This window comes from Rhineura floridana, chromosome 10, assembly GCF_030035675.1.
Source record: "Rhineura floridana isolate rRhiFlo1 chromosome 10, rRhiFlo1.hap2, whole genome shotgun sequence".
In the NCBI taxonomy this organism is placed as follows: Eukaryota; Metazoa; Chordata; class Lepidosauria; order Squamata; family Rhineuridae; genus Rhineura; species Rhineura floridana.
Genome location: NC_084489.1, coordinates 90754625 through 90766031, shown reverse-complemented (window position 1 = coordinate 90766031; position 11407 = coordinate 90754625). Strand labels below are relative to the sequence as shown.

The window sequence follows — 11407 nt, the reverse complement described above, 5'->3', positions numbered from 1 at the left end:
CTGTGCATATGTGGGTCAGGTCAAATACTGTCGAAGGCATGGGGCACTATATATTACACTGTGCTCTATACGACTCACCAAGGCTGAAGTGCATCTTTCCCTTTCAGTCTTTATTAGAAGGCCAGTCAGATGAACTTAAGGTAAGATGGCTACTGGCAGACAAAGACAAATTCGTCACCTACAGGGTAGCCCTGTTTGCATTAGCTGCAGCGAAGATAAGAATGGCCTTCCTAAAACACACGAGTCCTACCAACAAAGGGAGATTCACCTGAGCACATTTTAATCTTAATATATGAAAAAATGAAATAAATATCAACATTTCTACAATTATTTTAATTAGTTTTTGAAAACTCAGGGTTTTATCTATGCATCATGGGATAGATTCCTAATGTTCCATAAATGTTTTACCAGATGTTTTGTATTGATACTTACATTTGTAATGGCCATTGGCTAAAAACAATAAATTATCTATCACTATCATTTGATATGGCCAGAAGCCACACAATCTTCTTCAAAGACCAGTCCAAATAAAGTCCTGTAGGTGGGTGCTTTCCTTGGTAGCAGTTAGATTCACCTCGAGTAGCCTCTGTGGGTTTGCCAGGATATTACAGTCATGGTTGTTTCTCAAGACCCCCCTCCCCCACGAAGCAAGCAATGTGGGCGCGAATGGGCAACCACCAACTCAAGGAGAAATGGAAGAATACAGGATATTAGGCAATAAATTCATCTAGAGATGTTGAATCTGTGAGATAATTATCTTTTATTAAGCAGACACCATCTTTAAACAATTAGTTGACCCCATAAAATATGTAATCACACTTTTGTATGGACTGGTTCACACAATAGAATCATAGAGTTGGAAGGGGCCTACAGGGCCATCTAGTCCAACCCCCTGCTCAATGCAGGAACCCAAATTAAAGCTTCCCCAACAGGTGGCTGTCCCATTGCCTCTTGAAGGCCTCCAGTGTTGGAGAGCCCACCGCCTCCCTTGGTCATTGGTTCCATTGTCGTACTGCTCCAACAGTCCTTGGTGTGAATCTCCCGTGATTTATGACTGGCAGCTGAATATGTGAACTGATGCCACTGGAAAGCCTCACGAGTGAGTGTCCTGTCTGGCCTGGAGGGCTGGAAGGTGGAGGCTGTCAAAACAGAGAGCAAGGAAGAGCTGTGCGCTCCAGAGCAGCGCGTGCATGATGTGCTGAAAGGCCCCAGCACAGGTGAGCACAGGCTCAGGGGGGATCATAGGAAGGGAAGGAAGGCAGAGGGTGGAGGCTGCAACCTCAAAGCCAGAAGGTGCTCGTGACCTACAGGCAAGCAGAGCCTTCCTCACTTTCACCAGCACAGGAGCCTGGAGGCTGCTTGTCGAGACACAGGGGAACATAAAGAGTGTCCAAACTGTGACGACCACCCAGGGATGGGCTATACCTGGAGCTCCAGGTTTCTCTGGCTCCCTTCACCAGCCAGGGAACAGCGTGGGGAGTGGGGGCTGCGTCATGTTTCCAGGATATGGTTCTTCCTTTCAACTCCCAAGACCAGAGATTGCCATCAAAATGGAGTGTGATGAAGAGCTTGGAGATGACCATCCCAAGGAGCAGCCTGTGTGTGTGTGTGTGGGGGGGGCTGACGAGGGCAAGTGGCACCAGAGCTTCTCCCTTTGGAAATTGGGGCCAAGAGCAGGGCTCAATTCCTTCAAGGAGTGGGGCCTGTGAGATCACACATGCTTGCCCTGGAAGCCCTAAGGTGCTGAGTCTTTTCCCTCAGACTGGCCTCTTGGGACGTTCACACTCGGGGCATGAAGGCAATGGCCTTCCCTGTGGTCTGTCCTATCAGGCATTGCTTGGTACTTGGAGATGGACTGCCTCAGCACAAGGAAGTTCCATTGGGCTATCATGCCTCCTAGCCATGGAGAGACTCCAACTCTATGATTCTATTTAAGATGTTGCAATGAGTTCCAGAGGTCAATTGATACTGCCTAGCTGTCACGGACCTTTCTTTTCCCTTCAGTAATCTGCCTATAGTTTCCTCGGAATGAAGGAACTCTGTACGTGTTCAGGGGCACCAACTGGGACTTCATCCAGGATCTTTTATCTGCCTTTTTAAAAAGTGGTCTCTTTCTCTCCCGCTTTCCTCTCCTTGCCACCCCTGCACCCCTCAACAGCCAACCTCTCTTCTTCCTGGCTCCTGAGTGTTGTGCTGTGCCTTCCCAGCAGACCCCCTGCACTATTGTGAGGCTGGTGGGCTTCCCAGAGGCGGCATCTGGCTGGCTACCGAATGCTGAACGAAGCAAGGCCTTTGCCATGATCCGGGCGCTTCTCCGGCCTGTCCTGAGTCAGAGCAAAGGCGGCCTTGGGAGTCCAGGTCATGGCTTCCCAAGACCGATCAGGCCAATGCCTCTGGAAGCCCCTTGGCAAGGTGCAGGAGCCATAGTCATAAGAACATAAGAAGAGCCTGAAGCTGGATGAGGCCAGTGGCCCATCTAGTCCATCGTCCTGTTCTCACAGTGGCCAACCAGGTGTCTGGGGGAAGCCCGCAAGTCCTCCCCCTCCCCCCAGCAGCGCACTACCTCTCACAGCTGAAGGCTTCAGTCAGCGGGGAGGAGGCTGCCACTCTGTGCGGGGCACCTGCTTTGCGGAAGGCCCAAGGCTCAGCCCCTGCTGGCACCTCCAAGTAGAGCTGGAAGAAAGGCTCCCGCCTGAGACCCTGAAAAGCCATGGCAGCCATGTGTAGCCAATACTGAGGAAGAGGGACCAAGGGGCTGACGCACACATACGGCAGCGTCCTCTGCTCACATATACACTCCCCCCCATCTCAGCGGCTGGGGCGTGGGGAGGGGGCGGCTGGCCATTTTGTACGCTGGCCACTGGGAGCGCATTTGCCGCGCGGCGCGCAACACCAGAGCGGGTTGCTGGAGACTCCACCGGCCGGTGGGCCTCTCCTCCGCCCACGGAGGCGCCCCTTTGCAAGCCCCCGCATCCTGCCTCCAGCGCCCCACACCTCGTGGAGGGAATCCTGGAAGGTAGGGGATGCCAGCCAGCCGAACCCCGTCCTGCTCCCCCTCCCTTCCCTTGGGTCGGGGCTGGCTGGGGTGCCGGAGCCGCTGCCCTCGCGCACCGCCACGGCACCCGGGCAGAGCCCGTCTTGGGGGAGGCCTGCGCTTTCAGCGGCGTTGCATGTGGCTGAAACGTACGAGGCGGGCCGGCCCCGGTCTGGACAGAGCGCCACCCGGCGCAGCAGAGGCACCGGCCGCGAGGGAGGAAGAGAGGGGCGCGCCCCTCGGAGGGAGAGGAAGCCGAGTCCGACGGGCTGGCCCAGGCGGCGGCGAATCTCCAGGGCCCGCCCCCCGGCCGCCCTTTGAGCTCCGCCCGGCAGCGACGCAGCAGGAACAGGCGGCCCTGGCGCCCGGCCGTTGTCGGCGCCTGGCTCCCGCCGCTGCGGCTAGCTCGAGAGAGACTTGGGTGCCCGCGCTTTGGGTGCCCGCGCTCTGGCTGCCGGGGCCGCGATGGCGGCGGAGGGCGGCCGCCAGGTACGAGGGGTGCGTGGGAGGGGGCAGCCGAGGGGCGGCCCAGGAGGGGGGACCGAAGGAGGCGGGACCGTGCCGCCCAGACGCTGCCCAAGAGGAGGCCGGCGTCGCTTCGGGCTGCATGTGGCAGCCCCTCGCTCGAAGCGCCGGGGAGGCATCTTTCTCTCCCCCGCGGCATCCGATGTCCGCCCCAGAGTCGCTCGCCCGGAGCCTCCAAGCGCGGGCGGCGGCGCGCAGCGAGTGCAGGCAGGGCCAGCCACCGTGTCCGTCGGAATGCGCGCGGGGCACCGCAGCCCCGAAGGAGAATCGCCGGGCGGGAAGGGGGAGTGCTGGGCGGCTCCTGTGGCGGGACTCGCGGGGGAACGGATGCGGAATGACGGCCGCCTCCGGGCTCGCCTCGGAATCCCCTCGGGTGGGGTTGGAAGGAGGCGCTGCCGAGCGAGCGGGCGGCTCGGGAAAGTCAACCGAGGCCCGCTGGCTGCCGGGAAAAGCAACGCCGAGGAGGCTGCTTGGCACGGGGAGAAAAGCCAGCTGGGCCTACAGGGATGCTGGCGGCGCATCCCAGAGGAATAGGCGCACTCCCATCCCGCCCTGACAGGCCAGCTAAGGAGGCAGAGCGGGGTTAAAAAACACACCGCACACCGGAGAGGTGTTGAGATTTGGGGCTGCCTGAGCTCTTCCCTCGAATCCGAGGATGTGGGATGGGCTTGGAGCGGCACCATTGTGCGAGAAAGCTGCTCTGCACGAGCTGAGGTGCACCCTCTCCTTGATTGTTACCTGCCCTGCTCCAGGGCCAAACCTGGCAGAGTTCAGGTTCCTCTTGAGATCTGCAGGGGTGGCAAGCGGTGCCGCAGCCGCTGAATCCACCAGCGACAGGGTGCCTGTGACCATCCACCACTGCTGTCCTTCTCGTGGATGCCTGTGGCCTGTGTTGGAAGATGTCTCTGAATAGTCACGTCCCCAATCTCTTCCCCTCCACACACACTTTCTCCCAGGTTCCAGTAACCTTTGAGGACCTGGCGATCTATTTCTGCCTGGAGGAGTGGGTGTTGCTGACGGAACGGCAGAGGGAACTCTACCAGGATGTCATGGAGGACAACTTTGAGCTGGTGGCTTCACTAGGTGAGGATCTGCAGCGCAAACATCCGCAAGGCTCCACTGCTGCTATGGATTGGGGCTTCTAAATACCTCAGTTTGTCCAAATGCTGTTTTTTGTCTGTTATATGAAAGACTCTTTGGGTACACAGAGTATGTGTGTGTGTGTGGGGATCAGTGTTCAACATGAAAATGGAGATTTGAGTTAAGAGTCATAGAGTTGGAAGGCACTCCAAAGGCCATCTAGTCCAACCCCGTGTTAAGGCAGAAAACCCACTGATAGGTGGCAATCCAGCTTCTGCTTAAAAACATCCAAGGGAGACTCTGCCCCTTTCTGAGGGATGCATAATACAGGACACTCTTTAATATAGCAAAGGCAGTACACTGATATGTACTTTTAGTAAAACAGCAACTGCAGATTTTGCAACTTCCTGTATCCCAGTTGCAGCCTCTCTTTGAAGATTTTCCTGGCTGTGCTGATTTGTGATCTCGGCCTGTAATAGAATGGCACACCCAAATTGACCAAATAAGTAAAACCTATCTACTTGTCAACACAAGCAAGGAAGATGTGAGGGTGCCCCTTGCTGCACAGCTTTGGGCAAAGCATGCATTCATAGCCTCACTGAACCCCTCTCCAAAACGGGAATATTAAAGGTTTAGTTCAGAGAAGTTATGTTTAATGAAATGACATTTGGAATACATTTTGAAAATGCTGAGATGTCAAGGCAGAAATGATCTTATAATTATTCAAACAGGGATTCCCACAAGAGGTTTTGTGGCACAAATGTTAAAACAGAGGAAATGTGTAAGTGTGCACAGCTGTGGCTTCCAACTGCAGATGTCGATATTGTTTGTGCACTGTAAGCCACACCCACAACTGTGCTGGGTGGGGCTGATGGGAGTTGTAGTCCCAAACCTCTGGAGGGCACCAGGGTCATGACGGCTGCCCTAAAGCCTTGGCCTTGTCAGCCCTTAACCTGAAAGTGAAACAGCTTTTTTCATGTTAAGGTCCTGCATCAAGAGTACCTCTGAGTTGCAGGTGCGGCTTTCATCCTCCCTCCTGAGGTTGCTGCTGTGACAATTGCAAATGCAGACTGGTTTTCTTTCTCCCCCGTGCGTGCACACGTTCACAGGGTCCATGCCTCCCAAACCGGAGCTTATATGCAAAATTGAGCGAGGGGAAGACCCCTGCATCGTGGATCGCCCCAAACAAGAGAGTGCCAGTTCTGGTGAGTGGCATGGACCTTCCTCCAGCCCATAAGGGAGTCCATAAGGCAGATTGAGCACGTCACGCTGGTGAAAGGCAAGGGAGAAACAGGTGGGAGGGAGGGGGAGCTTGGTTGGGAATGACTGACTCCAGCAACAGGTTTCTTCATTTTTGTGTTTCTGGATGTGGGGTCAATAATGGAAAGGACCTCTTGCCTTGCCTCCTCCTCGATCCTGGTTCCATGTGCACCCTTGCCCTCCTTCCAGTTCTCTGGATTGGAGTCCATGCGTCTCTTTAATCCTCTTGGCCAAGGATGCCATCAGCAGCCATTGCGCCATCCTGGAGGACTGAGTTTCTCAGGCTCGTGAAGCGTTGCAAAAAGTGCTTCTTCCTTTTGCTTGTGTTCAACCTGTGGCCTCTTAGTTTTTGAGAAATCGTGGACCATTGCATTGATCCCCTGCCTCATTTACCCTTTCCACACAGCCCTCGTGATTCAGGCCCCCTTCATTGGATCTGTTGATATACAGAAGCCCACCCAAAAATGTGTCTGAGATAAAGCAAATGGAAAATCGAACATAAAATATCTGTATTAAGGGCTGCCTGTTAATAGTGGTAGAAAATGCTTACTGAACTAATGCAGAATTCTCGCAAATCGCTATTCCTGATGGTGCTCATGAGATCCTGAAAGGATGAAAGTTTCTGTGGATGAAGACAGTCCTGACTCCATTTCTGCTCTGCTGGACCACAACAGGGACAAACTCACAGGCGCTGAGATGTTGTGTTCCCACATTGAGCAGGGGGTTGGACTTGATGGCCTTATAGGCTCCTTCCAACTCTATGATTCTACATTCCAAGAATCTTCACAGCTGACTTGAAGTAGATGCACCATAAACAGGCTGTTGGTATCAAAGCCCAGTTCTTAAGGCTGCAGTCCTATAAAAACGTACATGGGAGTAAGTCCTGCTGAACTTAATGGGGCTTTTTCCAGAGTAGACATGTATAGGATTGCACTTTATAAGTCTTCTGGAAAAAAAAATCTGTGGAAGGCCGATCCACTTGCATCCGCTTCAAACACGATCCTGTTCGTCAGTTCACTGGCCAAACAGTAAAAATAGTGACATTTAAAAACAATGCGTGCTCTGAACAGTGGCTTGCTCTAGCACCACGCGGAAGGCCCCTTTCTCTTGGCTTCTCAAAATATGCAAAGAGTCACCGAGCAGTGCTCTCTCTCCCTCCCCTCCACTGCGCAGGCTAAAGTTGTAAACCGCCCAGAGAACTTCGGCTGTGGGGCGGTATATAAATACAATAAATGAAATAAAAAAATAAATAATAAAGTGGCAAAACTGCTTACACTGCAATCCTAGGCATGTCTACCCAGAAGTAAGACCTACTGAGTTCAGTACACCTTGACTATCAAGTAACTGAGGCTAGAGAAGTGGCCTTTGATTTGAGAGAGCCCAGTTCAAATCCCACCCCTGCCCCAATCTCCTTGTGCGCTCTTGGGGAGGGTGCATCCGTGGTTCCCCAGCTATTACAGGAAACGGAGTGGGCAATACAGACTGTAAACCACTTTGCAAGTGAAGCAGCGGCACTTGTCTTTACTCCTTGGCTAGGGTATCACATTTGGATTTTGCACCTTGTTCTTCCCACAGGTGAGTGGGACAGGAGCAGACCGGAGCAGAAGATGAAGGAGGAGGCCAGTGGGCGCTGGAACCTGCCCACGTCCCCTCCCGGGAGCCCCTCCAGGCCACCTTTCCCTTCCCTCCAAAGACTGTGCCCCAGCTGGTGCGAGGTGAAGCTGATGGACTTGAGGAGTCTCTCGCAGGGCTCTCTGGAGATGGGGGCACCACCGCAGGAGGAGTTGCTGATATGTGGGGAGTGTGGGAGGAGCTTTGTGGACAAGGACTCCCTGAGGGACCACCAGGCTCTCCACAAGGAGGAAAAAGGCCCCTTCGTTTGCCCGTCATGTGGGAAAATCTTCCAGTACCACCTTAACCTCCTGGCCCACAAGAAGTACCGTGGGAAGAGTCGGCATGCATGTGCCCAGTGCAGCATCCAGTTCTGCGTCAAGGGGGATCTGCTGCGCCACCGAGCGGACCACGCGGCTGAGGGCCTCTTCCCTTGCAGCACCTGCAGCCTGGTCTTCCGGCGCAAGGGCCACCTGTGTGCCCACAAGGCCTCGCATGCCGGGAAGGTGCCCTTTAAGTGCCCCGAGTGCGGTGAGGCCCTTGGCAGCGAGGCGGATCTCCTAGGGCACCGGGCAGCACACCAGGAGGACCGGCCGTTTGTCTGTGCCAAGTGTGGCGAGAGCTTCAGCTGGAAGGAGAGTCTCCAGATCCACCAGCGGACCCACACCCAGGAGGGGGGCTACCCCTGCCCCGTCTGTGGGAAGACCTTCACCCGCCATGGGAACCTCCTCACCCACCAGAGGCTGCACACAGGGGAGCTGCCCTTTGACTGTCCTGAATGCGACCGCCGCTTCCCCAACAAGGCCAACCTCATGGCGCACTGCAGGCTCCACCGCCGGTCCAGGCCCTTCACCTGCCTGCGCTGCGGCCGCTGCTTCCGCTTCAGGGAGAAGCTTCTCAAGCACCAAGAGTCCCTTTGCCAGGAGGAGATGCAGGTGCAGATCGAGGAGGTTGCGCCGTAGCGTTCTGCCTGCGCTTGCTGCGACTGTTGGTGACTGCCCCGCTGGCCAGCAGCCTTTCTGAGAAAGACTCAAGTGTTACCATCAGTGAATCCCTTCTCTCTCCATTATGGAGGGCCTTGGGGTTTTCTCCCCTGCCCGGCATAAATCTCTTGATTTTTTAAAAATGTGCCCCTCTTTTTCTGTAGCTATGCCTGGCGATTGCTAGAGAATGCCTGCGATGCACTAGAGGCTAGAACAGCCTTGCTCAACCTGCTGCCCTATGGATGCTTTGGACCACAAATTTTCAACAGCCCCAGTCAGCATAGCCGGATGGTGCTGAGGGTGATGGGAGTTGTAGTCCAAAACATCCAGAGGGTACTAAGAGAGGCGGAGGTGGTGCTGGGATGTTTGACTTGGACTTGGATCCAAATGCCAACTGAGTCATGAAGCTCATGAAGGCCTGCCCATTCTCTTTCAGCTTAACCTACCTCTGAGGAATGTTGCAAGGATGTAATGAGCTGACTGCCTCACATACTAGTCTGAGCTCCTTGGGGGAAAGATGGGATAAAAATATGAATAAGGAATACACAGATGTCACAGACGAACTGTCACTCAGACTGCCTGCCTGCACTACCCACAGTTGCTGTGCAGGCCAAACTGTGCCCCCCCCCCCAGTATCCCTTGCAGTGTTGCAGAAAGTGCATCTCTTGGACCTTGCACAGCTGCAGAGGGTTGTTGCAGGGGCTTTGTTGGGTGGTGCGGTCCCTTGGGAGTAGTAAAAATAAAGATGACTTGGGCTAGCTTCTTTGTTCTCTCAAATAATTTCCTTGAACCCTTCTGGGAGTTCCTTGGAGTTGGACCTAGTGAGGTGGGGAAAGAAAAGGACCTGCCATCGTCTGGATGTTGTTGGACTTCAGTTTCAGTAAGGCATCAATGGGGGGGTGCCACTTCAAGGAACTCCAAGTGTATTGAAAAACCGGCTCCCATATCAGTGCCTTTGTGGTTGGTCCGGAAGCTGCAGCTGGTGCAATATGCGGTGCCGAGACTACTCATTGGGGCAGGGTATTGCCAACATGTCACCCCGCTGCTGAAAGAATTGCACTGGCTGCCCATTTGCTACTAGGCCAAGTTCAAGGTCCTAGTCTTGGTGTACAAAGTCTTATACATCTTGGGACCAGGATACCTGAAAGACCGTCTTACCCTTATATACCCAGTTGATCACTGCGCTCTGCAGGTGGGGGCCTCCTGCAGATACCATCTTATCAGGAGGTCCGTTCCGCACAACACAGGAAACGGACCTTTAGCGTGGTGGCACCCACCCTTTGGAATTCCCTCCCTTAAATATTAGGCAGGTGCCATCCCTGTTATTTTTTTGGCGCCTATTGAAGACATTTGTCTTTCAACAACCTTTTAAGCAGAGACCTTATCCCAGTCTGTGTCTATGTTGGAATTGCTTAAAAGATGTTTTAAGATGTTTTAAATAGTTTTTGGGTTTTATTGCTTGCCACCCTGGGTTTCTTCTGGAAGTAAGGGCAAAATATACATTTAATAATAATAAAAGACTGACAAAACTGAGCACAGCTTATTGGATGAAGGCAGTTGGGCACTACGCCATGATGAAGCAAATTCTTTTTGAGGTGTTAGGAGACGTTGCCTCCGTTTAAAGTCAGTTCAGCACCTGTGGGAAGGGAATGCTACTGAGGGCAGCCCAGCTGCTGCTTGAAGGAGCGGGGCAGCTCTTCTTTCTATTGAAAAGAAAGGACTTCCCCATGCATGCCTTTGAAGGTGAGCCCACCCCAAACGTTTTGAGACCCCCCCACCCTCAATATTCATTCAGTCTTTGAGGCAACATTCTCACCTCCTCTCCCAAAATGCTGAAAAAAGCCTGCTCTGACTACTGGGGCCTCGTACACAAAATAGGCCACGTGCTGTTTGCTTCTTCACTCGATCTTCGCTGTTACCCGAAAGTGAAATGTAACGCTTCCAACCTGTGCGGAGGAGGCCTTCAACAGCAGCAGCCGCTGCCTGTGCCTCCTGGGTTGCCAGGGCAGCAGGTCACTCTCCTTCCTGTTTCCAGACCTCTGCAGTTCCATAGCATTTCACAGAGCGAAAGCCGCAGCTCCTGTTCCTTATTTTGAAAAGGAAAAAAAAAGCAAAGATGTGGCAGTTCTTCCATAGTCCTCTAGCTTCCAGCTTCTATCCAAGAGAAATTTGGATGCAGGAAACATTTAACAAGTGACTGGAGCACAAAACACACATCCAAGGCTGCACCTGAAGTAACCGAGGGGCCCAGAGTGTTGCTGTGAGCACAGCTGCTGCTTTAGGGTCTGCTGGAGTGAGCTCTGGGAAATGTTTTGAAGGGTTTACATCTCTCTCCCCAGTATGTTGTTAACATAAAAACAACCTTTGTTGTAATGTGCCTTCAAGTCAATTATGACTTATGGCGACCCTATGAATCAGTGACCTCCAAGAGCATCTGTCATGAACCACCCTGTTCAGATCTTGTAAGTTCAGGTCTGTGGCTTCCTTGATGGAATCAATCCATCTCTTGTTTGGCCTTCCTCTTTTTCTACTCCCTTCTGTTTTCCCCAGCATTATTGTCTTTTCTAGTGAATCAGGTCTTCTCTTGATGCGTCCAAAGTATGATAACCTGTTTCATCATTTTAGCTTCTAGTGACAGTTCTAGTTTAATTTGTTCTAACACCCAATTATTTGTCTTTTTCGCGGTCCATGGTATCCACAAAGCTCTCTTCCAACACCACATTTCAAATGAGTTGATTTTTCTCTTACCTGCTTTTTTCACTGCCCAACTTTCACACCTGTACACAGAGATCGGGAATGATCCTGACTTTGGTGTTCAGTGATACATCTTTGCATTTGGGGAGCTTTTCTAGTTCTCTCATAGCTGCTCTCCCCAGTCCTAGCTGCCTTCTGATTCCTTGACTATTGTCTCCAT

General features: G+C 53.0%; 1 protein-coding gene across 3 annotated transcripts; it reads left to right on the top strand.

Moving 5' to 3' along the window:
* Positions 1–2601: 2601 nt before the first annotated feature.
* LOC133364803 (gastrula zinc finger protein XlCGF52.1-like) lies at positions 2602–8636 on the top strand. Of its 3 annotated transcripts, none has more exons than XM_061585652.1 (4): positions 2602–3016; positions 4516–4642; positions 5749–5844; positions 7475–8636. In XM_061585652.1, exons 2-4 carry the CDS (start codon positions 4609–4611, stop codon positions 8470–8472), a joined length of 1128 nt encoding a protein of 375 aa, XP_061441636.1. In that variant the 5' UTR covers positions 2602–3016; positions 4516–4608; the 3' UTR covers positions 8473–8636. The 3 variants fall into 3 exon arrangements, with proteins under 3 accessions (XP_061441636.1, XP_061441634.1, XP_061441635.1); XM_061585650.1 differs by lacking the exon at positions 2602–3016 and adding an exon at positions 3287–3523; XM_061585651.1 differs by lacking the exons at positions 2602–3016; positions 5749–5844 and adding an exon at positions 3294–3523.
* Positions 8637–11407: the final 2771 nt, after the last annotated feature.

What these genes read in the sequence shown, in the direction of transcription:
- LOC133364803 (XM_061585650.1), top strand. Translation starts at nt 3,500, where the DNA reads ATGGCGGCGGAGGGCGGCCGCCAG. An exon ending in CGGCGGAGGGCGGCCGCCAG is followed by an intron (nt 3,524 to 4,515) that starts GTACGAGGGGTG and finishes ACTTTCTCCCAG; the next exon opens with GTTCCAGTAACCTTTGAGGA. An exon ending in ACAAGAGAGTGCCAGTTCTG is followed by an intron (nt 5,845 to 7,474) that starts GTGAGTGGCATG and finishes TTCTTCCCACAG; the next exon opens with GTGAGTGGGACAGGAGCAGA.